The sequence below is a fragment of the Accipiter gentilis genome, chromosome 18, assembly GCF_929443795.1.
Source record: "Accipiter gentilis chromosome 18, bAccGen1.1, whole genome shotgun sequence".
NCBI lineage: Eukaryota > Metazoa > Chordata > Aves > Accipitriformes > Accipitridae > Astur > Astur gentilis.
The window spans coordinates 672,747-699,210 of record NC_064897.1 but is presented as its reverse complement, the minus strand read 5'-3'; the positions used below and the strand labels follow the sequence as shown (position 1 = coordinate 699,210).

The following is a 26,464-nucleotide window of genomic DNA, read 5'->3' as shown; positions in this document are numbered from 1 at the left end:
GGCCCTGCGCCGGGCCCCGGCCTCGCCAGGCACCTTCCGCACCACTCCTCCCTCGCAGCACGGCTACCGAGAGCCTGGGCCGCCGCGGCTGCCGGTCCCGAGCAGCGACCAACGCCCCAGCCGTCCCCGTCAGGCGGACAAGATGGCCGCCGACCCCTCCGGGCTGCGCAGACCCCCCCCCTTGACGCTCGCGGGGCGGGGCCGCCGCGCGTCTCCTTGGCAACCGAGCTCCACGCCCCCTCGCCGCTGCCTCCTCCCCGGAAGCCCCGCCCCCGGCGCGTCGCGGTTGCTAGGGAGCGGCGCCGGAAGGGGCGGGGCGCGGGGCCGGTCGCGGAGCCACCGGCGGGAGCGATGGGAGCGGCCGGCGGGGACGGCTGGGCCTGAGGGGGGGCCGCGGCCGCCCCTCCCGCCGGCAGGTGAGCGGGAGGCGCAGGTCCTGTCGTGGCCCCGTCCCCGTCCCCCCCCCCCCCACACACACGCACGCTGCGAGCTGCAACCGCCCGCCATCGGGGGAGGCGCTCGGCCCGGGGCTGTCGCGACAGCTAAAGATGCCTGCGGGATCGCGACGCTTCCCGAGAGACGGAGGGGGGAGGCGGTCGTCTCGCCCGGGCTCCCCGTGCGGGCCCGCTCTCGGAGGGTGCCTGGGACGGGCGGGGGCAAAGCCGGACGGGGTCAAGCCTATTCGTGCGGCTGTCGCGACACGGCGGGTGAGGCGTTGGTGGCGGCCCGAGCGCGGCGGCCTCCCCTGCGGTTCCCTGCGGGAGCGTGTGGCCTGCAGGCGTGTGCGTCCGGGGCCTTCGGTGACCTGCTCCCCCGGGCTCCTCGCTCCCCACAGGTCCGCGGCGCGGCTGTTGCAGTCCTCGGCTCCTCTTTTTTATCCCTGATGTTTCGGGAATTGCTCTGGCAGGCCCTCCCGGTCTCGTCTGATGGCACAGCCACATCAGCCAAACTGGATTTTCCAGTAATAAACTCAATAACGAACCACAGTTACCTTTTCCACAGTGAGAAGCAAACAGAGAGAGCTTGCTAGGTCAGGTGCCGCAGGCACCGGCGCCACTTACTTACGCTTATTTTGCAGTGTGGAAAGATGGTTTGCCATCAGCATGAGTAGCTTCTGTAGTGGCGGTAACGATGACTGGGATGCTTTCGGATCTCACCATCGCCTGGTGAATTCGTTCCCCGAGCAAGAGGCCCCCGCCTTGGATTAGGCTGCTGCCAGGATTCCTTACGCTTACTTGCTGCCCCTGGCACCAGCAAATTTTTCGGCAGTGTTTTGGGGAAGGGTCAGGCCTACTGGGCCTGTTGTCCTGGTTTCAGCTGGGATAGAGCTAGCTGTCTTCCTAGTAGCTGGTACAGTGCTATGTTTTGAGTTCAGTATGTGAAGAATGTTGACAACACTGATGGTTTCAGTTGGTGCTCAGTAGTGTTTAGACTATAGGATTTTTCAGCTTCTCATGCCCAGCCAGCGAGAAAGCTGGAGGGGCACAAGAAGTTGGCACAGGACGCAACCAGGGCACCTGACCCAAACTGGCCAACGGGGTATTCCATACCATGGGACGTCCCATCCAGTATAGGAACTGGGGAGTGGGGGGGGCAGGGAATCACCGCTCGGGGACTGGCGGGGTGTCGATCGGCGGGTGGTGAGCTATTGCCCTGCACATCATTTGTACATGCCAATCCTTTTATTACTACTGTTGTCATTTTATTAGTGTTATCATTATCATTATTAGTTTCTTCTCTTCTGTTCTATTAAACCGTTCTTATCTCAACCCAGGAGTTTTACTTTTTTCCCCGACTTCCTCCCCCATCCCACTGGATGGGGGGAAGTGAGTGAGCGGCTGTGTGGTACTTAGTTGCTGGCTGGGGTTAAACCACGACACCTGTGTGATATACTTTCTGTCTCCTGAGTAGGAGGCCTGGTGCTCTGCAAATGATTTGACTTACTGTACCGTTACCCTACTGTACGCAGGCTAGGGCTGTGCTATACAGCTCTTCTTTGACGTTTACCGAAGCAAAGAATCTCAGCTGACGAGAAGTTTGAATGCATGGCTATGTTGTGCAATCATATCGGGTTATCTAGAATACTTAATTGCAGATTAGAGGATTCCTGTAGAAAATGATATTGTATTAAAATTATATTATTGAAAACAAGAAAGTTTCTTATACAACTTAATAAAAGTTATTTTTTATGACTCCTTGTTTGTGGGTTTCAGTAATCAAATTACACAAAATCAGAAGGTTTTATTTACAGGCCAGTTAAACATCATCTGAGATGATCAAACTGTCACATAAACCAAGGACTGATTTTCAGTCTGCTGTTGTATGGCTATCCTTTCAATCCTCCTGTAGTGGGATGGATCTATAAGGCCTAAAGTTCCCAAAATATGAAAAGAATGACACTCTTGTAGTTTTTCTTTTTATTTGTGGTAAAAGTTATCTTAAATTTTTAGCTTCGGTTTAGTTTTAACTCGCCTTCCTGTGGGTGAGTCTTCGGTTGAATTGTCTCTGGCTTCTGAAATCAAACAGCGTGGTCTCTGGTAGTCAGATAGCATAACTAGTCGTGGAGCAGTCCCACCTGCTACCACAAAATTCACTTGCTGGATCAGTACATGCAATCTTTCAGGGTTCCTTGCCATAAGGTGTATAGCATGTGTTGAAATCTCTTCATGACGAGTCCTATAGAAAGGATGCTGTGACAGCTGTTGCATTCCAGGGTAGAAATGAGGTTGCAGCATCAGAAGTGTTGGCAAAGTAGCCCTGCTTGTGGCAGTGCACCCGCTCTCTTAATCTTTGCCAGGCGGCAGCTACCTGCTCCTGTAAAGACAGAGGCACAGGCACGTTTCTGGAAGAATAAGCCCTGAGGTCAGTTGTAGCTTAGGTACTAAGGCTGCTGGAGTGAGACACGCTTGGGAAGTAGAGAGCCAGATCAGGAAGTTGGGTGACAGAGAAAGGGGTATCGCGTTGGTGTTGGATGTTGGTAAACCTAATGGGGTAGCTTGGAGATGTGGAGGATATGTTTTAAGGCCCTTTGAAAATTTTACGTTGTGTTTGGTTAATGCTGTCATAGCATTTAACACATTTCCTTTTGAAGGGACAATTCTATTCCAAGTTGACTAATCCCTGAACTTTTAAAACCACAACAAGATGGTGTGCGGTACTAGTGAGTCACTGATTGTGAATCATACATGCTTCAGTACAAATAAATGAATCCCTTTGTTTCATTTATTTTTGTTTTGGTAGTGTCTGGAAGGCCCAGAGAAAGATCATGACCTTGTAGAACCTGGTGTTGTATAAGCATACACAAAAAGACAGATCCTGAGCCTTCATACACCCTTTTCTACCTGTCTATTTAAGCTTGATTTCAACTTGTTTTACCAACAGGAATAAAAATAAGTGTGTCTAAAACTCTCTAAAATCAGAGTCTAATAGTAAACATTTCTGCCTTGTGGAATTTGGTAGTTTAAATAGTCTAGGAAGGAAAAGGTGGCAGCACTATGTAATGGGCTATGCCTCCCAGGAAGAGAAACCATAGGTGTGTTAGCTTGCTGGCAAATGTACATCTCCATATCTAGTCCTGGAAACTGAAGACCCCTTGAATTCCAGTCCAATATCTTAGTTGCAGAAATTGTATTAACTACATTCATTACTTGCATTAATTACAGTACTACATTTGTAAAGGTGATTTGAAGTATTAATTGACTTTTAAATGGAAAATTATATGTAGAGGGAGCAGTAGCTGGTGTTAACATGTGTGTGTAACTCCGCTCTCTCCCACTCCCTTGTATGGCTGTTTTTGTTCTTGGGAGAGGTGTGTGCCAAAGAATCGGCTTTTGGCTTAAAGAGATTTTCTTCTGAATTAGCACTTCTCCACAGTTGATTTCTGTGAAACCTAACTATGAAAATTCACTAGGCTGCAATTGTAAAACTAATTTGCGGAATGAACTGCAGAAAGACTAAACAACAATATAGAAGCTGCTTATGAGAGCTGTCTACCCTTGACTTTATCAGTTGTCATCATTTGCTCATGAATACATGTTAGCTTGCTTAATAGTTGTATATTAATCAGGCCTAGATACTGGGAGGCTGGGCTTCATCACTTACCTAGAGACGGGTAAATACATTGTTCGTTGTGTTCTGTCCACATCAACTGGACTGTAGGCTTTTTGCTCTAGAGTATGTATGCATGAAGGACAACATGCTTCAATTAATGTTTCTTTGTCCCCATCTTCATTGGTATTACATTAATGCACGATAGGAGACACCATGTGAAGGGGATCTCACCAAACAGCCCTTGTAAAGGGGAGTGGAAGTGGGTGAGTGCCTGCTGCTGTTGGAAAACTTCAGCCTACACTTCAAAGAGGTAGTAATGGTGGGTGCTTGTCCTCACTCCTCCTTCAGTGCATTTGTTGTGCATTTCCACCTTGCTAGACATGGCTGTCTTTCTCAAACAAAAAGGGCAAGGAGGTAACACAATATATCAGAGGACTGACAAAAGTAAATTGAGCCCCCCCAGAACCAGACAGACATCCATAAGCTGGACTGCGTTGAGCAGAGGGTTACCGAGATGGTCAGCGGCCTGAAACACTTGTCTGGTGAGGAGAAGCTGGGGCAAGTGTGTTTCTTCAGCCTGGAGAAGAGGTGGCTCTGGCGTCACCTAATAGCAGCCTGCCTGTACCTATGAGGAGGTTGTCAAAAAGACAGACCCAGGCTCTTTAGCGTGGTGAAAGGTGAGAGACAACAGGCATAAGCCAAAAGAGTAGAGGTTCAGAATATATGGAAAAATACATGGAAAAAACCCTTTTTCCCATGGGGCCAGTCAAGCAGTGAGACAGGACGCCCAGAGAAGCTGTGCTGTTTCCATCTTTGGAGGTTTTCAAAACGTGGCTGGATAAAGCTCTGAGCAACCTGGTCTGACCTCACAGCTGACCCTGCATTGAGCAGGAGGCTGAACAAGAGACCTCCTGAGGTCGCTTCCAGCCAGAATGGTTGTGTGATGCTAACAGAAAAGGCTGATCTGGACAAGTGAGAGATCTAATGTAGAAAGTGACACCTAGGTGTCATGAATTGAAATGCAGCTTATAGATACTGTTGTAACAACCTTAGGTTTGGGGAAATCCTGCTGTCGAGGGTTTAAATGATATCAGCTTATCCATATCCCCCGCATCTAGAGCAGAAGGCAAAATCATGGCTGCGTGAGATATAGAGAAGACAACACAAAGCTGTTAATGTTACTTTGGTTCCCTTCCTTGCGGTATAGCAAATCATGATTCTCGATAGAGCATGTAATAGATTTCTCTTGGAATCGTTTTCTGTAGTCCCTGAGTGATCCATATGAACTCTTCTACTTCAAAATAAGGGAAAAAAGTATATGCATGTAAGTCTTGGTTAGAAATAATAAAATGTCTGTGCTCTACGCTTGGTTCTGTAAACATGAGCCAGTAAGTGTACGATAGGGATTTCTGTCATTAGTGTATTTAAGGGGAGACATGAGTTGTGTGCCCATTCATAAAAGGTGGATTGACTGGGCAGCGTGAAAGGTCCTTGTAACTGGTGTGCTTGTTTGCAGTTGTCCAGTTGACAAATGCAGGGTTTCAGTCTGAACCTAAGATGTTATTTTCCTTGATTTTTAAATTAATTTACTTCTTCTATCTCACTCACATTGAAGTGCTTTCTAGATGCCGCTTCCACTTTGGCTTTCCTAGTTTGTATTCTGCCCTGTTTTCAACTTCACATCTTTAAACTTTTCTTTACTAACAGGTTGATTCTGCATTAGGATAATGGCAGGAAAAGTAAAGTGGGTAACTGACATAGAAAAATCTGTTCTAATAAACAACTTTGAAAAAAGAGGCTGGATTCAAGTGGCAGAAAATGAAGACTGGAATTTTTATTGGTAGGTACATTAAAAATACTGATTTCTAAATTTGTGAAGCATTTTAATGTTAATACCATTAATAATATAACAAAATGCATATTGAAAAATGAAAGATGCAGAAATTATTGTTGATTTACTGCAGTGCTCCTAAGAGAGTAACATTGTTTCATTCCTTCTGTAATTTCTCAGGCTATTGCTGGTCTTCTGTTCAGATTTGCATTGGTAGATTCCTGTATCTGTGCAGGCCTGCTAAAGTCATTGGGATTCCTCAGGGTAGAAGGTCCCATCTGCATGGATCCATTCCCATGCTACTGATCACATGTATCTTTGCAGTTTGCCAAAGGTTTTGCCAGGGAGTGGAAAGTCGGTGGTTTTTGTTTTGAAATGTGATACCTGACTTTATTCAGGTTTTTTTGTATGCAGAAAGCAGAATTTTTCTCTTACTGTTGGAGGGGATTTGTGGCCTGAGGGGAATCTTTGAATGTATCTTTTCCCAAAATTTTCTGACAACACAACAAAAGCAAAATAATCCAAGAGTACACAGTTCCAATATATGATAAAATATTCTTTTATCAGTGTAATGGAGGCTTGCCCTGCTACCAGAGTCCAGGCTCCTGTAATAAAGGCCTTGAGAACCGTACTTTCCTTCTCCTTCATGATAATGATTTATATGCAGACTCATTATTCAACATTTCATTACTGAGAGTGAATGTGAAATTAAATCAAGATAATGGTGAAAGGAGAAGAGTAGATAATCTAACTTCTTATTTGGCATTTGTCTAATATAAGACCATGAAATGCTGCCCTAGAATGCAGTAATCTATTAATTGGCAGAAACAATACTCTAAGTAAGCCAAACAATTTATATTGTCCCTTTCAAATAGGACAGAATGGCAGTTTCTGCTGCCAAATGTACCCTTTGTGAACCACTTATTTAAATGGGTAGGAATCTAGTAATCTGCTCATGCTTTTGGAATGCAGTTGAGGGGGGAGTGGGGAAACAGGGCATTCATGGAAATTGTTGTGTGACTGGTTGTTTTGGTTTGGGGTTTTTTTTCTTCCTGAAATGATAATGTAGCAGATTGATGGCATTTGGGAAATTTTCTAAAATTTCCAATGTGAGACATCTAATACAGAAAATTCTTCATATCTATAGCCCTTCTCTTCTCCTCTGTGAAAAATGAAGTAGATAACTGATTTGATGACTTTGTCACTGCAGCTCTCTGATCTGGCATTTACGGGTGTTTTTAGCAAAATCTCTAAATCACTGTTTTCAATTCATATGCTTGAAGTCCTTTACAATCCAAATAGCAAGGTAGTCAGTAGGAGTTGCTTTTGTGGCTTTTTTTAAAAGGAAAGGTGAGTTGCCAGAGAGTAACAGATTTGGAAGGATGCTTCTGTAGCATTTGGGTGTGCCTCAGTCATTTTTAGGCCCTGCTGGGGGCTCACCTGACTATGAACAAGCCAGAATCCAGTAGGGCCAAGTTGTTGTCTTCCTTTACTCACTTTCTGCACCAGTTTCAGTGGTAGTAGAGGGATCAATAAAACATCTGGCAGTATTTAATTGGTTTTGCTAATAGAAGTTCAGGGTGTGTAGGATTGTCACTGCAGCAAAATATTATACTATAAAGAGGAATGAGAGAGAGAAAAGATGAAGTGAATGTAACAAAAAACTTTCAACTTTGTCCTGAATTGTGTTTCTTGGGAGAAACCATTTGGTATCTGTCTTTGCTTTCAGGATGAGCGTTCAAACAATCAGAAATGTTTTCAGTGTGGAAACTGGTTACCGCCTCTCTGATGACCAAATTGTCAATCATTTCCCAAACCATTATGAACTGACCAGAAAAGATTTGATGGTAAAGAATATCAAGCGATACAGGAAAGAACTTGAGAAAGAAGGAAGTCCTCTTGCAGAAAAGGATGAAAATGGGAAGTATATTTATTTGGGTATGTGGTTCTCATTATCAGCATTAATCTTTTTTCCTATGTAGTCAATAGCCTGGAATTGAGCCAGCTTCTCTGTGCATAAAGCACTGAACCTCTGAAGTGTTAGAACATTAAAGTGACTATCTTGAAATGCTCTCTGTCAATTAAATAAAGTGCACTTTATCCTAAAATTGTTTGCTGCATTCTGCAAACCTAACAGCCTTCTCTCTCTGTCTTCTTTTCCTTTTCCTTCCCCTCAAAGCTGCCATTAGAGCATAAGGAAACAGAAGAACAGGGAAAGTGATAAAAGCAGTAGTAGTGAATATTTCATATGAAATACTATCTTTTCAAAGCTTTGCACAAACCTTGCTTTGAAGGATAATGGCTAATATTTTACAAATTGAGAGGAATAGAGGGGATGCCACTCGTTCAGGGTCTTTGTTGAAATTAGAGGCAAAGCAGGAATAAAAGATTGAACATTTCTGTTTCCCTGTTGTATTACCACAGGAGTAAGTCCCTACTCGTTCACTGTGTACTTGCTCATATTCAGCAGTATTCAAGGAGGAGCACAAATCCAGTTTGAGTGCATGGAATTTGTATTTAGACTTAGCTTTGTAGGTAGTAAGGTCCTTAAAGAAGACTGAGCTTAACAGTGTAGCGTTAGCAGAAGCAATATTGGATGAAGTGATAATTAAATTATTATTTTTAAATGTAAGGGTACAGAAATAGATTTATAACTAGACCTTTTGTGGTTGGGGAGGGAGCCTGGGGGAGGGGTTAGTTGGTTGGAGTTTTGTTGGGTTTTTGTTTGGGGCTTTTTTAAGTTATTTTGAAGAGGGAACATTTTGGGATTAAGGTACTTTGCAATAAGATTAGTCATGAAACCAAAGGGCTCTGGAACTTCAAGAGAGGATTGGAGTTTCTTTAATTCAAAAGTGAAAAAACATTATTTGAAAATCTTATACTGGAGCAAAAACTGAAATAAAGTTTTGCAGAAAGTCTCTGGACAGAACTGAATGAATAAACTCCTCAGAGGAGAAATTTGGAGGAAGTTGGGAGCAAGTAATGACTGCTAGAAAATAAATTAAAAAAACAAACCAACAAACGTTCCCCTACGCCCCAAAACCAAACTAGCGATAGATCTGGAATGATGAGAGTAAAGTTGTTCTGGAGCTCAGAAAGCATTGGAGTGGAACAGAGGTGGGGATATGTTGAGTTGATTTACATCTTGAGAAAGTGAAATGAAAGCACTCTTCATCCATGTAAGGAAGAAGCAGTTCTGTATGGATGGAAGTGAAGATAATCTGACAAAAAGCAAGATTTTCTTTAGATTTCAGCAGGCATGGTAGTACCAATTGCGGGAGCAAATAAGAATTACTAATGGGAGTTACATGGAAATAAAAATTACCACATCCAAAGGGGAAGCAACATCAACATTCACATTTTTGCATGCACAGAGGATGATACAGTGGTTAGCGGAATGGTAAAAGCTGACATTAAGAAATTGAGAAAGTTTGCTAAAGTTAAGTTGGAATGGTGTATAATACTCTAATTTCACAGCATAAAAACAAGAAGAAAATTGATTCATGTGAATTAAAATCCATTAATCTGAAGTTAGCAGCATGCAGTATTTTGCAAGTGTTTGTTTAAGTAAAAACTAAAAACCAGAATTTAAATGAGATAAAAAGCAACATAAGTCTTGATGAAGGTGGGTCATGCCAGATTGGAAAACTGAAAAGACAGAAAGTTTTCTTAGTCTATATGTGTCAATAGCCTTATCAGATATAGTGTCCTTAATTGTGCACCTTTTTTTTTCCCCCCCTTAACTCAGATTTTGTTCCTGTTACTTTTATGCTTCCTGCCGATTATAATCTCTTTGTTGAAGAATTCAGAAAAAATCCCTCCAGCACTTGGATTATGAAACCTTGTGGCAAAGCTCAAGGAAAAGGAATATTTCTAATCAATAAACTCTCCCAAATTAAAAAATGGTCTCGAGATAGCAAAACATCTTCGTAAGTTCTTTAAACCCAAACCCTTTATTGTACTTTCTGTAATCAGGTGTACTACATCAACATGCTAATTGTCTGATGCATGGGAAAAGTATTCCATTATTATTGCTTTGTCGTTATATAGTTAGTTTTGCATTTAATCTCAGTTGTTATCTGACTTCCTCCTTCAAGCAGGTTTTATTACGATTTGTTTTGGTATGAGGAGGTACAAAGAACTGTTCAGTTAACTATTCTTTATAAAAATGCTTTCAATGTTGTTGGGGAAAAAATTGCACAAAAATAAATTGTTCTGCTTCATAGTATTAAATACCAGGAAGCAAGAGAAAAATATTTCCCTAAGCAATTTCAATCATTATTTTATTTAATATATATTAAATCACTTTTTAAATTATTAAAAAGGAAGAATGCATTTATAGGAAATAAATACATGATCTGTTTAGAGCACAAAATAATACACCTCATGTTGGCGATCTGCTTCCAAATGGATGAAACAGGTCAGCAATCTATGTTTTTCTCTGACTAGTAAAAATTTTGATCACACAACTAGTGTTAATTTTTTTCCTGTTATAATGTGACTGGCTGAATATCACTTGAGTGTTTCCCCCCCCTTCCTGTTTGACTTGGAATCTGAAGAATGTCACAATCTGAAAGTTATCTTAGCTTTTCACAGTGGTTTGCAATTGCACACAAAGCATAACTACAAATATTCTAGGAGGATAAGACCTTGACTAATGAAGGTAATGTAATACGTACTCTTGGCTTGTCTGAACCATGCCAAGCTCTAAACGCTCTCCAAGGAAGACTGGCTTGTAGAGCTGCTTTCTGAATGGCTTGGTCAGCCACCCTGTTCATTTCCAAACTGAGTTTAAATGGTTAATTGATCTTGGTCATCGTTTAGTTTAACTTTTTGGTATATAATGCCTGATGCCAAGTGTGTATTGTTAACCACTACAACTTTATACATTGTCTTGGCAAAAGATGCAAGATTTCAGTCAATCCAAAATTTATAGACTGCTTCTAAAGAAGATGACAATTTATCAGATTATATCGTTGCAATTGTCACATTCTGAAACGTGATTTGTGTTTTTCAGGTTTGTATCTCAGTCTTCCAAAGAAGCCTATGTGATTTCTCTCTATATCAACAATCCGTTACTTATTGGTGGAAAGAAATTTGATCTTCGTCTATATGTTTTAGTATCTACATATCGTCCACTGAGATGTTACATGTAAGATTGTATATATTTGTATTTTGTTTTGAGAGAATGTTTAATGTAGTGAAAATAATGTGCTTGTACAAAGAAGTTTAACATGTACATGGTATCCTAGGATGCTCTTTTCCTTATTTCTTATTGGGGTTTAACACATTTTAATGACTTTTTGCATTTAAGGTATAAACTTGGATTTTGCCGGTTTTGCACAGTAAAATATACACCAAGTACAAGTGAATTGGATAACATGTTTGTCCATCTTACAAATGTTGCCATTCAGAAACATGGGGTAAGTGTACTGAGTTCTTAGGTCCTCTTTTGTTGCAAGACTGATTTTCTTAAATTGTCCAAAAAACTTGGAATAAAAAGGTTTTATTTGTCATATTCTTTATCATCTTGCAATTAAAATACTTCAACTTGAATTTACAAGTAAATAAATTTTAGAAGACTGCAGATCAAAAGTATGCAAGATAATGAGTTGCAGCTCTGTACTAGACTGTGATATCTTCAGTATTGTCTTGCAGTAGTTGAAAGCAGGGGTTTTCTTTTTCAAGTCTCCTGTCATTCAAATGCTAATATGCTCACTTAGCAATTGATTCTGTGAGCAGTGGAATTAATGAAGCCTGGTTCCTGTGGATTTGTATTTTATAATAGCAGTTTAATATCACCTTCCTGATCTTTCCTTCCCTCTCTTTCTCTCCCATGCAGTTAATTCAGCTTTCCTATTTACAGCACTTGTTCATCACAGTACTTTCCAACTTCTTCCTATGTTTCCCTCCCCTCCCACCCCCACCTTCCTTCTCTGGGTAGGAAAGGGAATGTGCAGTTGTGAGCTTGGAGTTAAATGTTTGCTGCCTGGCCAGCTGGTGACTTCCTCTTGAGTAGACAAAGATGGAGTTCTGCCTGCAGAATGGTTCTGTCCTGTAATTTGCCATTGACATTTATAAAACATGTGGAAAATGGATAGCTTTGACAGCACTTCCCTATGTTAAAATAGGCTGAAATTCACCACTGGGACTAAAGGCTAGTGGGTCAAGGGTGACATGAGCAGATGGGCATACACAATCGTTGCCCAAGCCTTATTTCTTCAGGGAATCCACTTGATGATGATGACTGTCCCTTTTGCATTTTTAGCAGATGTCTGTGATTTATAAACCATGCCTCTGTTACAGTAATTAAAACTCTATTGTCGCACTTCCTAATTTCGTAGGTTTTATTTTAAGAGTATGGAAAATAAACGTGTATGTACATAGATACACTCACACACAAGATACATATGATGTATCTTAAATTACAACCTTGCTAAATGTGCCTTGTCTATTACTGTTCTGTAAGATGTGCAGCATAGCAGAACTGTTTTTATCTTGATATTCCTGTAACAACAATGTGGATTACAAATGTCACTTAGGGTGGTAGTTATAAACTAAGGTAAAGTGTCAAAATGTGGCATTTTTCAGTAATACAAACATTTTCTTGCTCAGCTGCTGGTTTGTGAAATGCTTCAAACACATTATGGTTTGACAGGGCACACTTGAGAATTAGTTGTGGTGAAAGCAGATCCCGTGCAACTTAGAGCACAAATCATGCTGTTGTTGCCAGTGGCAGTGGAGAGGTGAGGCATATGATATGTTGCCTATCCCATTATTATGCACCCTTTCATCTTCTCTTACCAGTTAAAGAATGGCCTTCAAGATCTCTCCCAAATAAAAGTAGAAGTAAAAATAGTGGTGAGGTCACTTTGAGAGAAGAAAGAACAACATAAATGGGTATAGAAGTAGCAGCTTAAAAATGTGGAGTCATTACTAGAGTATTTGAAAAACTTTTTATAAATTCTGAACCACTAATATCTGTTGAGTTTTGCAGAAAGAAGTGAGAGAAGTTTAATGTAAAGCCACTCTATCCATCCTATCTGTCCTTCTGTTTTAAATGTGTCTGTAAATTTGGAGGCACTTAGGCTGTACAGTTTTAGAAGAAGAACCTAATTTGAACTGTCAGGTAATTTATCCAAATTACGATGAGGTCTGGAAAAACTCTTTTAAGTTCTAGCTGTTAATCTCTATTCTAAGCCCTATGTGAACTGTAGAGTTCCAGTGTGTTTGTACCCTACAAGCTCATGGGAAAACAGCAGTAATTTGAAAAGTGTAAAAGTCAGTATCAGGGAGAGGGAAAGGGTAAAGTGAAGGAAAGTGAAGGAAGGAGGGTAAGTCAGTATACCTGTTGTAATGTTTGTGCTGGAAAATACAGTTCTAAGTCATTATTCACTGCATGTGTAATACAAACAAAACAACAGTAATTCTTCTACTTAATTATTTTCAGTTAGTGATGTTTTACGTAGCCTGCAATATTCTACTTTGTTTTCATATTTTTAATTAAACAGCTGTGATTGTGTAAAGCTCTACCCAGTTGCAATCTATTTTGATTTGAGTACTTGTTCTGAAATGCAAAGAGGGTTGAAACTTTGATCTCTGTTCCCTTGCTGGAATCTGGTCTCAAGACATTTTTTCCATGCAACAAGTCCTGAGAACCATGTTTCAGATCTTTATTTGTACAGTCCAGTTTTCCAAATTCACTAAGGGGAGAGCTGTAGAAAAAGCCTAAAAATAGATAGAGGCTTTTCTGACCTTGTCTTAGAGGATGACAGATTTTGTTCCTCTGAGGACTTTTTTCTGCTCTGTGCATTCTGTGTTTTATAATTTAGCAGGCATACAATCATTAATTCTTAGAAATGCTCTGAGAAGAACCTTTATAAAGGGACAAAGCATTTGTCCTGCGAGTTATTCAAGGGCTGAATGTGTGTCTTTCCATCAGTAAGAATACCCTCAGTTTGCTCTTGTCTTTCCGTTTAAAGAGAATATAGTGCAGAGCCTTGATAGCCTCTGAAAAGACAAATACAAGGTAACCTTTTTTCCCCCGTTCTGTTTCAGTAGCACTTAGTGTTTTTTCTATATCCAAATACTGAATTACTTGAAAAATTAACCTTTAAAAATAATTCAGGTGTCATTTCACTGGCTTCTTGAATGTAACTGTTGTCAGTAGCACCATTAAGAAGATACTGTGTTTGCCTTTTGGGAAATAGACAAGTTGCATTTTAAATGAATAAAAACACAGACAAGCACTTTCAAGTGCTGAATTTTAAAACAGTGAACTTCAGTGAAATTTAGCTATTGCTCACTTAATTATTTCTCCCTTATCCCCAGAGGAGGAAAAAGTTCAATTCTTTCCTTTCACATTTTAAAACTTGTATTTCCAAATCATAAATTACGTTTTACTATAAAACTGTCAAAGTACCAGTTGTTTTTTTCTTCTAAGAAAGATTTATTACTTGATTTGCAATGTGTGATATAAACATATACAGCTATAATAAAAACAGTTGTTTATAGAGAGGGCAGTTCAAAGTAAAGCTGAAGTCTTCATAAAGCTGTAAAATAGAGTGAAAAAAATTTGCTGAGTTTGTTTTTAGAGCAATACTTGTATCTAAGTATAAGTGGGCTTTTTGTGTGAATGAAACAAAACTGCTGAACAACTTCAAAATCTTAGACTGAATTAACTCCTTAACTCTTCAGGATGATTACAATCATATCCATGGAGGCAAGTGGACAGTGAGTAACTTACGCCTGTATCTGGAGAGCACCCGTGGAAAGGAAGTCACAAACAAATTATTTGATGAAATTCACTGGATAATTGTGCAGTCACTAAAGGCTGTTGCGGTGAGTACTGTTCCTGGAATGCTGCCAACGATAGCATTATGGCTGCAGGCTTCTCATAACCATGAAAGTGAGTTTGCCATCAAACCCCATAAAATCTATTTCCTGTTATTGAGTGATGGTGTTGATGCTGATTTCTGCAATTCTGTTCTCTCTTGATTTCTCTGAGCTGAGTGAACTTGAATCTTGAGTGGGTGAGCTATCTAGGCATATTGAAGTGAATGAATCTCTTTCCTTGAGGGCTCTGTGAACTATTTAATATGACTTTGTACTGCCCTTGTGAATAGTATTAAGCTCTGCCAAGGTGCGTGACGTCATTTCAGCAATAACAAATGTGTCAAAGAAAAAATAGCTCTGGAGGACAATTTGTCAAAGAAAAGGTAAGGCTAATAGTTCAGCAGAGTTACATAACTTACTTTCATCTCTTTTATACATGAGTCACATAGTTATCATGAACTCTTACTTAAAAAAACCCCAAACCAACCAATCCTCTGCTTGAGTGACTTTCTAGTGTTTGGGTAATATCTCATGATTACATTAGAGAGCAGGTATCACTCTGTGGGTCAGCTGGGGAAACTGAAGAGCTCACTGGCGTCAAGGCCAAGTGCGTGGTCCTGTCGTCTCTTCCAAGTTGGTCCTGGCACCATCATGAGCTGAATCAGCTCACTTGCCCAACTGACAATTACTGTCTTGCTTTATTGATGGGTTGGTATTCTGCCAGTGTAGTAAGCTGAATCACCTCACTGAAGGACCAGACGAACACCAGAATCAGCACGAGAAAGAGGGACAAGGTCATGAAGGTAGGATCAGTAGGAGGTGGGGAAGCATGGCTCAACTCGGCCGCTGCTGTGCAGTCATATTTGAAACCAGATGTGAGAAGAAAAAGGATTTGATCCAAATGTTAGCAGAACCTTAAAAGAGAAGTGAAAAAGTGTTGAGAATGATTGACCATGAAATGTTTTGGTCCTCTGTCTTTCTGACAATGGCAAATGTAATGAGAGATGCTTGTTCCTTCTTCCTCCTTTCAGTCTCTGAAGAATTGAAAAGCTTTCATTATTAGTCTAAGGGAAAATGTCTCGCTAACCTGTTACAAAGTTTTTTTTAAAAGATCTGATGAGATTTGTGTAGAAGAAGAGTCTTACCGTGCATACTGCAGATGCTGGAAAACTACTGATTCTCTAGAGGATGTGAATCCAAGCACAACTTGGTCCTTGGTCTCTCTTGGCGTTCGGGATCATAGTTGACGAGCTAATTATAATTCTAAAATGTATCTGGTAATTGTTGGACCTCAAATTTCAGCGTAGTTACAGCATAATAATAAAAGAAATGTCTTTGATTAAGTCTCTATTTTCTGAAGTTTAATGAATTCACAATTATGTGAAGCTGTGTTATGTAAATTTTAAAACTTCCTGATTTCTCCTGATGCATGGAGGCTTTAAATATTATTATTACTCTTGCAAAATATGGAAACACTTTTATTTTCACACTGGAAACATAACGGAAAATTAATGTAACTTAGTACTTGGCGTTAATGTGATCATTAATACTGAAATATTTACTTAACAGCTTGGAAAAAAGAGGCAATCCTGAACTTACTAGTTAGCAAGCTTATATTAGAGTCGCAACACTGAAAACTGTTGTTGTTCTAGCAAATGAAGTATGTAATCAGGTTACTTACTGAATTGTTGATATTAATACATATTGTTGTTTGTTTGGGTTTTTTTAGCCTGTAATGAATAATGATAAACACTGCTTTGAGTGTTATGGATATGACATTATCATTGATGACAAGCTTAAACCATGGCTAATTGAGGTAAAGTTACATAAAATAACTTCCTTCTCATTTCACAGAATAAAATTAAGTAGATTTCAATGTAGTCTTTCCTCTTTTGAAAAAATTTCTTTTGTTCCTCAGGTTAAGTGGATTAAGAAAAAATGTCGGAAAGTAAAATAGGCCATGTGATGACCAAGCTGGCATGTGCTTTTGTTTCCTATTTGTTCAGTGTTTCTGTTTGTTTGTGGCTTTCTGTTTTGTGTTTTAAATCCAGTGCATCCATACAACTGGACTTCAGAAGCAGTCTGAATGTTAGAAGCCCTATTAGATACTGTATCAGTAGCTGGTAAATTGGCATTGGCTTGATGGAGCATAACATCAAACTTAAGTTTTAAATGCTGTCATGTCCTTAATGTTGCAGGTTGAGAGGAAGGAAGAGGGGTACACAAAGGATAATTGGGATATTTGGAAGGCTTTTATTTTTCCACATAAATTTCTCTTTAGTGTATTAACTTTGAATCTGTACGTTCAACATTAATTTTATCCAGCCCTCTTCCTTCTCAATCTAATTGAAAGTAAAAGGTCAAAGATAAATGGACTTTATAAAAAACAAAAATTAAAAAATCTGTTTCTTGTTCTGATACCACTTCTCCATAATAAGTGTGGAACCCAAGAGATAAGTTAAATGAAGCCCAGTTGTAATTAAAACAAGATGCAATGTAGTGCTTTGAATAGACAGCATGTATGTGTTTCTCCAGCTCACAGTTTAACAGGGGAGAACTCGAATTAAGAACATAAATAAAAACTGTTTACTTAGAAGAAACCCACAGATTCCTGTATATAACAGCTGTTGGAGTGAACCAGGCAAATTGTAAGCACCGAAATTTATGCGGTTTGTATCCATGTAAGCTTAGAAAATTAAACAAAAATCTGTGTCTTGTCTGATTAACCCTGATGAATCTAGTCTCAACACAAATCTTCAGGCTGACGCTGCAGACACTTAGTAGTGTGGTGCTTTTGTTTTTAAGTAAAAAGAAAAATGCCCAGTGGGGGATTCCTTCCATTGTCTGAGGAACTGAAAGATGTGCTGTAAGACGCTGAGTCTTAATTTCCCAAATAGTACATATAGTCATCAGACGTGCTGTTTGGAGAACTATATACCACTCAAAAAATTGATGCTGGCTTTTTTTTTCTTTTGTAGGTTAATGCTTCCCCTTCTCTTACTTCCAGTACTGCTAATGATCGCATCTTGAAGTATAATCTTATTAATGACACACTTAACATTGCTGTGCCTAATGGGGAAATTCCGGACTGTAAATGGAATAAATCTCCACCAAAAGAGGTTCTTGGCAATTATGAAGTCTTGTAAGTTTTATCAATGTACTATATAAATGCAAATGTTTTTCAGTCACCTCACCTTTTTAATGTGTAATGTAGACCACAGAGATAAGGTGAACTTCATTCTGATGTGAAAAATGGGCAGAAAGTACCACTTCTTTCTTTTTGGAGCTGCAATAGCAATGTTGGAGGCAGGAGTGCATTAAAGCAGAGTTGCCTCACCCCATCTCCAGAAGGAATGTTACTTGTCTGATAAGCCCCTGCCTGCACCTTCTGAGATTCCAGCAGCTAGATTTGAGGGATAGAGGCAAAGAGAGTGTTTGTCTTCTACGTACTTTAATTGTACTGAGTGTAATATAGAGATGGTAGTTACATAGATATAATAGCTATTTGATACAAATTTTCTCTCACTTCATAGAAATGATGCCTCTCGACTCCTGTAATTCATGGATGTAATAATAATGAGTTGTCAGATATTTTTTAAATTCCCCAATCTGTATTAGAAATAGAGAAATGAAGGAGACAGAGATCTTTATATTGGAGTGTCTGAAGAATTTTATCTAGGATTGATTGGTCTTATGCAGAGGAACACTGATATAAATATATTGATGATACAGTTTCTTGTATTTTTTTGAGAAAATGTTCAGATAGGTTCTCTAGCACTAGTGGTACAATTGTTCAGTATGTCAGGAATGTGGTTAAGTACATAGTTGATCCACTAGTTCATACTGATCTTAAATACTCTTTCTATATACTAGTAAAGACAGTTAAATATAATATTAACTGAATTATGATTTAAGTTCTAATGAATGTTATATACATGATAGCTGCAAATACCTATACCATAGTATAACTAAATATATATTATGACTGTTGTACAAAATATTGTAGTATTATCTTTCAATAATTATAATTATGCATCTATAGCCAATTTGTGCTTGGCATTTGTAGCAGCTGAGCGGTACGTATACACTGAGGTTATCTGAGGCCATAACGGGCTTGGATATTTAAAGAACCACTTGTCACTGTGGTTAAGTGTTACAAAACATATGTCATCAAATGCATTTAATTTAAGCACACTGTTTGTTCACCTTGTTCTTTCCCTACTCGCTCTCTGATGCAACAATGGAGTTTTTTAACACTGCAGCTAACAATCCTCTGGAGCAATAACTTAAGACTTTATTAAACTGCCAGCAGTTTGATGTTCCTGCTGTGGTTACAGACCTATGTAGTGAGGAGAAATACAGAAGTACATGGGAAATTTCACAAGCACAAAATTTCACAGACTCTGGAGTTTAACCAAAGCTACCAGATGATTTCTTTCTTTCAAAAAGTAGCTGAAGATATTTTAGTTGATCTGTATTGTAACATCATGTGGTAGTATATTTCCTTGAATAATAGCTGCATATCAAACTATGCACGTGTAAACCTGTGTGTACAACAGCTTGTATTACATTTCAGTGCTAGATATTAAGCAAAATAGAATATGGGGGACCCACTCTTGTTTGTGTAGTGAATAGCAGGACAAAGCATTGAACAGGTTATCTTATTTTCAGATACGATGAAGAGATGGCACAAAGTGATGGGCCTGATCGTGACTTACGAAGTCGTTCTGGACAATCAACGGGAGTAAAAGGAAATCGTGCAAGAGATTCAGGAAAGCCTGTGCTAACCACCTGGAAGTGATAACAGAAAAAACAGCTGCACTCTTGGTAGGAAGACATCATGAACAAAAATGCAGTTTTTGAACAGATTCCTCTATTTTGCTACGTTGCATGTGGGAAATATTAAAAGAGGACAATGCAGCCTTTGAAAAGAAGTGAAACAAACACTCTAAAACCAGCAACTGTACTAGACATACACTGACTTGATGATTATTACAATAATATATGTAGTATGTATATATATATAATTTTTATATATATATATACTTTGTATAAACTAATATTCTCTTAGTAATGATTAAGAACTTTCTTTATAAAGAGGACAACTCAAAATATGCATTGTGAAAGAAACCCCTTGCTGTTCTGGATATAATTTATTTCCTATAGTAGTCTATTCCTAGACCCCTATAATAAATGAGCTGTGGATTTTGTAAAAGGGTAGTAGTGGTGAGTGTTAATATTGTCACAGTGATGGTTCAGATTCTTGCTAGTAAAAGAAGAGCAACTAGAAAAACTAGTAATACATGGACTTAAGGCTATTGTCAATTAATGCAGCTAATGATTTATAACCAGTATTAAGAAAATGAAAAGCAACTCTTCATATGTTGAGGGGTTTCAGTTGGTTTATTTCCTTTAAGTGTTTTAAGCTGCTAACTCTTTAAAGGTAGAAAGTTTCATGGACTGAAGGAGTGTTTCAAGTGGTATATTGATGCATTATTTCACTAGCCATTAATTTTTATTTCAAGATAATATATGTCTGTGGAAAAACAGACAAAACAACTACATACTGCAATATATCTCACTGCTTGAAGCCAATGATAAATCCTTATTTACATCAGAATCTCTTCATGTATTTATGCATTAATATAAGTACAATATCTATATATTTTTGTATATTTTGTGTGCACTGTAACAAAATTGTTGCACGTGGTAAGCTATTTCTGGTAGCTATGATAACAACAATTGTGATGATTAGCTACCAAAATGTGTAGACCAAAAGTTAAAAATAGGTATTTCGGTCCTCTAACAGCATAGCATATAAATAAACTAGTTGGGTCTGTGATTGGCTGTTGCTTCCACTTGCATTTCCACCAGTTATTGGGCAGTTATTTATAAATGTCAATGTGCAGTTCTGGTTGTCTTTATTCTTCTTCCCCCTTGTCGCTTTTCTTTTTCTTTTTTTTTTTGATAGTGGAGTATTGCGGAGAGAAAGCTGAAGGAGGCTGAGACTTGCAAATGTCCATGTAAACATAATACACTCTAATCTGGATGCCACTAGTGCAGTGACACTCAATCTGCCTGCCACAGCAGGCTACATGCTTTGCCCTCCTATAAAGTGCATGCAAAGTAAACTTAACCTCTCCCAAAATTTTGAGTTTCTTGAACACGTAAAACAGACTACCTGCACCGCAGAAAATGTCAGTCCTTTTCCTGCTTTTGAAGGTCCTCCTAGAAGAGGGTAGCTGCTTGCAAGCTGTGGTCTTTGGGATGGTTGGTGTTGATAACTCTCAGTCTGAACAATCCAGCTAGAGCAGTTTGGGCTGGGGAGGAAGGGCAGATGTGGGCTGGGCTGACCAATACTCTTACACATGATCTGGGATTCATCCTTGCAATAAAGAATGAAACATGTAGGCTGAATGAGTCACTTCAAGTGTAATCCTCATCTTGACTGATCTGTATATTCCATTAAAATAAAGACCAAAATCCAACTGATTCTCTGGTCATCAAACTTGAATCTTCCCATTGGTCTTTGCAAAAGCATATTCAAGTTGGCTCTTGAAATAAGGCTAAGAAAAGATGATTATGGCAGGATAGTAAAGCTCACCTGAGACATTCCAGGTCTCATAGTTTTGGGGGTTGGGGTTTTGTGATTGGTTTGGCTTTCCTTAGTTCCCAAGTGTGAGTCTTGCTTGTATATTTGAACCTTGACTGTTAAGCTACTCTTAAGTGGATGTGCGGTCAGATATTAAGTGTTGTTTTAATGATGTGATATTTAGTGGGCAGATGTTTCCGGCTTTACACCCAACAGGCAGTTGGGGGTAAAGTAGGAAGTAGTGACAGCCTTAGGAACTATGAGTAGTAAATAGTATTTGGTAGTATGGTTATATTTCTTGCAGACAGGCAACACAACAAGGATACTCTGATAAAAGCAAAATGGAGCTTTCTCTCACTTTCATTTCCAGTGCTTGTAATTAATTTCTTTATTAGCGTGGACAAAGGAGGATGTTGTTGTAGTAGTCTTGTTCTATCATAACAGTAGCACTAGCAAGGATGGCTACAATAGAATGATTACTCCTTTCCTTTATCTTCTTTCCTGTTTGTGCAGCTGACATTGGTGGGACTTTATGGAGAAGAAATATATTGAGAAATCCAGATTCTGGTAAAAAAGTCAACTTCACACTTTTTAAGGATGTAGAAGTCATAACATACTAACTGAGCTGCAGTGACTTTCAGTCTCCCTTTTGGGAAGGCTTAATGTGAAAGCAAAAACGGGTCTGGGTTATTAGGATTTATTGCTGTAGAAAGCTTTGGAGACTTAATCCAGGGGATACTTTTTAGCTGTAATTTCACAATGAACCAAAACTGATGGTAGCATCTAACCAATCTTGTTCTTCCAAACTTGTTTGTAGGTGGCACTCTGTGTTGGCAATGGTGTCTTTACAGCTGGGCAGCAAGTCGAATCAGGGCCTCCAGAACACAGACACTGACAAGACAGAATAGGAATGGTACTACGTCTAATATTACTAATATTAAATAATCCTTATTTAATTGTTTGGGGGTTTTCTAAAGGCTTGGAAAGGGTCAACTCATTTGAGCTTGCACTCTTATTCAGTATAATAATGCATCTCTTCCAGTCCTGACTTCTGAAAAGTTGCCATTATGTTAAATCAGTGGAAATCTTACTATTGCTTTCAAAGAATAAGGATTTCTGTCCCAGTCTGTAGCAGATCCATTTCATTCGCATATAGTATTTGCAGAGCTGTATTTTATATGGAAAATATTTTTGTAGCAGAGCTATCTGGAACAAGCAAATCCTTCTCTGTGGCCACTCACTGTAGTATTGAGAAAGCATATTTCAAACACTTGAGGATGAAACATCTCTGTAAAATATCTAGTAAATTATCATTAGTAACTCAAAATCAAAACATTCAAGTATTACTAATCGGGGGAAAAAGAACAAAGAAAAAAAACCTCTGATAGGAATCTTTGACTATGTAGTACTTAATCTCAGAACTAGCATTTATGATGTCATATTTTACACAGTTATATCTCCAACCAATGTATTGCTAGTAATTTATCCTGCTGACCCAAACATGAATTCAGTCATGCAATGTCCTTTTTCAGAGAGCAAAAAGTCAAAGAGACTGCAGATACAGTGACCCTCTTTTCCTGATCTCATTCCACTTTCTTTTTAAGAACAATAGACTAGTGATTAGATACATCAGATTGCTTTCTCCTCATTTCCTTTTCCAACAGGCTTTTTGCAGAGGTTGAAGTTTGAAGGCCTAACTATATTTTCACTTCTAATACCTGAAAAACCTGTGGATGCAAAGGGAGTTTTAAGTAACAAAACTGAAATAACATGAAATTCTAGATGACTTAAGATTGACTTTCTGATTATCAGTAACAAACCAACCCCCAAAAAACTGCAAGCAAGCAGGAAGTCTTCCTTTTCTATGAAGAACTTGAGGCCTCACGTACGTAAGTGAAATGTTCTTGAGAAACTCAAAATTAGGAACCTCCATTGCTACGTAATATCTATTTTTCCATGTAAGACCTGTTGAAAAATACAATGGTTCTCTGAAGGAATTTGAATAAGGAAAGGGTCATGGTCTGTGTTAGCTGGAATGAGTTTGCTCTGTGCATGAAGCAGCTTGTCTGCAGACTCAGAAACAGGAGGATGACAAGGAAACAAAAGCAGTCATACCTAATAGTTCAGGGGGAGGAGAAGGAGGGTAGTATGTGGGTATCACCCTGCGAGATGCTTGTCTGTACATGGTCTTGAAAGGTAAAGGTGAAAATCTGTTAAGGAGGAAGAGAAACTGGAAATGAAAACTTTCATTGTCTACTCAGGGATAAAATCTTTAACTTTTCACTTCTACATCCTTAACTAAATCTATTGCTGTCGTAGCACAGAACTAATGGTACAAAGTGGTGTACAAGCTGGTAACAGCCTGGGACATGCTCTGCTATCAGCTGGAACTGCGGTGATTAGGGAGCTGTGTATGCCACTTTGGGCCATGTGTCTACTATAGGAGTTAAGGGGAGTTGACTAAGGGTGTGATGCTAACATGGATAATAAAAGAAGTTAAACCTTGTGTGGATGCTCTCATTCAAAGTTAAGGTAGCTCTTTTTGCTGGAGCCCAATTCAGATTAAAAGACTGTTTTACCTCTGACTGAGAGGGCTTAAGTGGGCTTAAATCTGAGTGACTGCAAGCAGAGAAGCTCTTAGTTCTGAGTAACTAACTGTGGCCCTAGGCCAATCATCCTCCAAATGTATCTAACTGTAGGATAAAGAAACTGGTTTGGCTTTCAGTGGAGCAAAATAAATCAGAAATAACAGTTCTCAAAAGTTCTGAACGGCTAGTGTAATAACTTGCCAGGCAGAGCTAAAATAAATGTGCGTCTCAGTCCTAAAATACTGTTCTTCATATGCTCAAGTGATCACTGGCATAACGACAGTATTGTATGAAGAATTAAATAGACAAGCTCTGAACAGCTAGGGGAATTGTTATAATGACATCAGTGTAGAAGGAGCTTATTGCTAGGGTTGAATAGTGGGGCTTGCTTCCTGGGCACTAACCTTTCTCCCTATTAATTCTTTGACATGGAAGGAATTAATAAGATTCCCACAGAATAGCTTCTTTATATGGCTTTAGGAACTTAATTAGAATAAAAGAAACAGTATTATCCCTAAAGCTACTTTGTTGCTGTTGGCTTTACAATAGAACTTCTGCCTAAAATGTCCCCGTCTCCTGATTCACTTCCTGCTATAAACTTAGCAAAACAATAGACATTTCACAGAAGATATAGTCCTGCATTTCAGCAGCAGAACATGTCAGGCAGAGCTCATTTATCTGTAATAAAGGAAGGGCTTTACTTCATCATAAACCAGTGCTGCTTCTGAAGTAGTTACTGGTCAGTTTACTTAGGTGGAAAAAACAGAAGGCAACTTATGTTTTGTGCCCACTTTATTAAAATAGCTCACTGAAGCCTTCAGGTCAGTGGGAAGGACTCCGTGCCATCTGGTGCATAGGTATCAAAATGTAACACTGGTGTCCATAGCTAGTTATGGTAACCTGGATGGTTCCTTAAAAACAAACAAAAACTTTATTTCTGTATTCTCTGCAGAAAATAAATTAAATGTGTATAGCTGGGAAAAGCTGACTTTAGCCACAATTTTGTTAAAAATTTGATTAAGAGGAAATAGGAACATAAACGAGTATCTTGGAAAACTGATTGTTTTTACTGAATAGCAGGAAGTTGTTTGCGCTAGACCATATTTTTTTTCCACTTCTTTAAAGTTGCCATCAAAGCTTAGGCAAGCTTAAAGAAACTCTCCATTCTCGAAGCAGTCCATAGCCAGAACTTGCCCAACTGTTATCATGAGATAGAGATATCTTTACCATTAACAGAGAGTCTTCTATGCCTTAATTATTCTCAAATTTTGTACCTGTTAAAAGCATATCACTCACATCTGAGATAATCATAGACAACTGTTGTGAAATAGAAAAGTTTGGACAGTATGAAACTGTAATTAAAAACATTAATGTGAGAACCAAGGAGATAATAAAGAATATTTCAGACAAAGACACGTCTTACATGTGAAAAGTTCTTTCCCAGCGAAAGCTGAGCAGTGAAACAGTGAAACTGATTGACTGGAATTAAATTTAATATTCTGAAATTCTGTGTCATTGGTTGGCATACATAATCACTAATGACATTACATTTGCAATCAAAATATGGTTCGGGATTTAAATTCAGATTTAAAGTGTAAATAAGTAAATATATATAAAACCTGGGCTTTCTTAGCTAGAGAAACATTCTGAAGAGAATGCTGAAATGTTATTGCAGGAGTCAAGAAACACCAATAACATTTGCACTGAGTGAAGCCAAGAGAATTTCTTTACAGAGAAAGTATTAGTGCTTAAAAGGACACATGGAATTTCTGAGGACAGCAGAAGACACAAAAAGCATATTTAAAAATAGATTGTGTTAAAAGTAAAAATAACCGTGGGATACTTATCTAAAATGAGAGAGGATTTTTCTGGTTTTTTCCCCCCGAAACTTGCTGTCCTGTTCCTAACAGTCTAAATCAAATGCTCAGCAGCAGCGATGCATAGACTGCTAGCCTTTCTTCTAAGAAAAAAGATTGAGATAATCTTTCCCAGGATGCCATGTAGTGAATATAACTGAAAATGTTCAGAGAACAACTAAATTTTAATATTTAGGAAAAAAAATCAAAATACTAAAATCAAAATGTTTATGTTAAAGTATGATTCACTATATCAGTAAATTATTTATGGCATCATAATAGTGTCATCACGCTGGGAGGCTGCATGACTGATGAGAGATATAATTAGACCAGTAATCTCTTTTAATTCACTACAAGAAAAACTTAGTGTTTGAATATGCATAAAGATAATTTACATTTTATAAATTGAAAAAAAATAATAGTACTTTATTAACTAAGGAGGTATATTTCCCCAAGCAGTTTTTCAAGTGCATATATGTATTTATTCAGTGCACGTGGCCTCAAGCCTTTATATATTTATACATACATTAAACTGTGTTACTCTAAGTAATGAAGTCAAATTACTGCACCAGCATGTAACCCCAATGCAGACAAATTCTGCTTTCATGTATAGAGGTAATTGACAGGAAGACCAATAGTGTTGATCCAAAAAGTAGACTAAGATGACTCTAATACTGTTGCTTCTGAATTGTTTCAAATGGTACACTTGGAA

General features: G+C 38.8%; 1 protein-coding gene across 7 annotated transcripts; it reads left to right on the top strand.

Moving 5' to 3' along the window:
- The first annotated feature begins 320 nt into the window (after positions 1-320).
- TTLL1 (TTL family tubulin polyglutamylase complex subunit L1) lies at positions 321-25,345 on the top strand. 7 transcript variants are annotated; one of them, XR_007508696.1, is made up of 13 exons: positions 330-416; positions 4,256-4,369; positions 5,758-5,890; positions 7,611-7,819; positions 9,630-9,810; positions 10,899-11,033; positions 11,196-11,304; positions 14,579-14,722; positions 16,446-16,532; positions 17,695-17,858; positions 19,388-19,543; positions 22,126-22,221; positions 22,973-25,342. XR_007508696.1 is itself a non-coding variant. In XM_049821771.1 (12 exons), exons 3-11 carry the CDS (start codon positions 5,778-5,780, stop codon positions 19,515-19,517), a joined length of 1,272 nt encoding a protein of 423 aa, XP_049677728.1. In that variant the 5' UTR covers positions 330-416; positions 4,256-4,369; positions 5,758-5,777; the 3' UTR covers positions 19,518-19,543; positions 22,126-25,345. The 7 variants fall into 7 exon arrangements, 6 of the variants coding, with proteins under 6 accessions (XP_049677726.1, XP_049677728.1, XP_049677729.1 ...); XM_049821771.1 differs by having other exon boundaries at positions 22,126-25,345; XM_049821772.1 differs by lacking the exons at positions 22,126-22,221; positions 22,973-25,342 and adding an exon at positions 20,688-21,838.
- Positions 25,346-26,464: the final 1,119 nt, after the last annotated feature.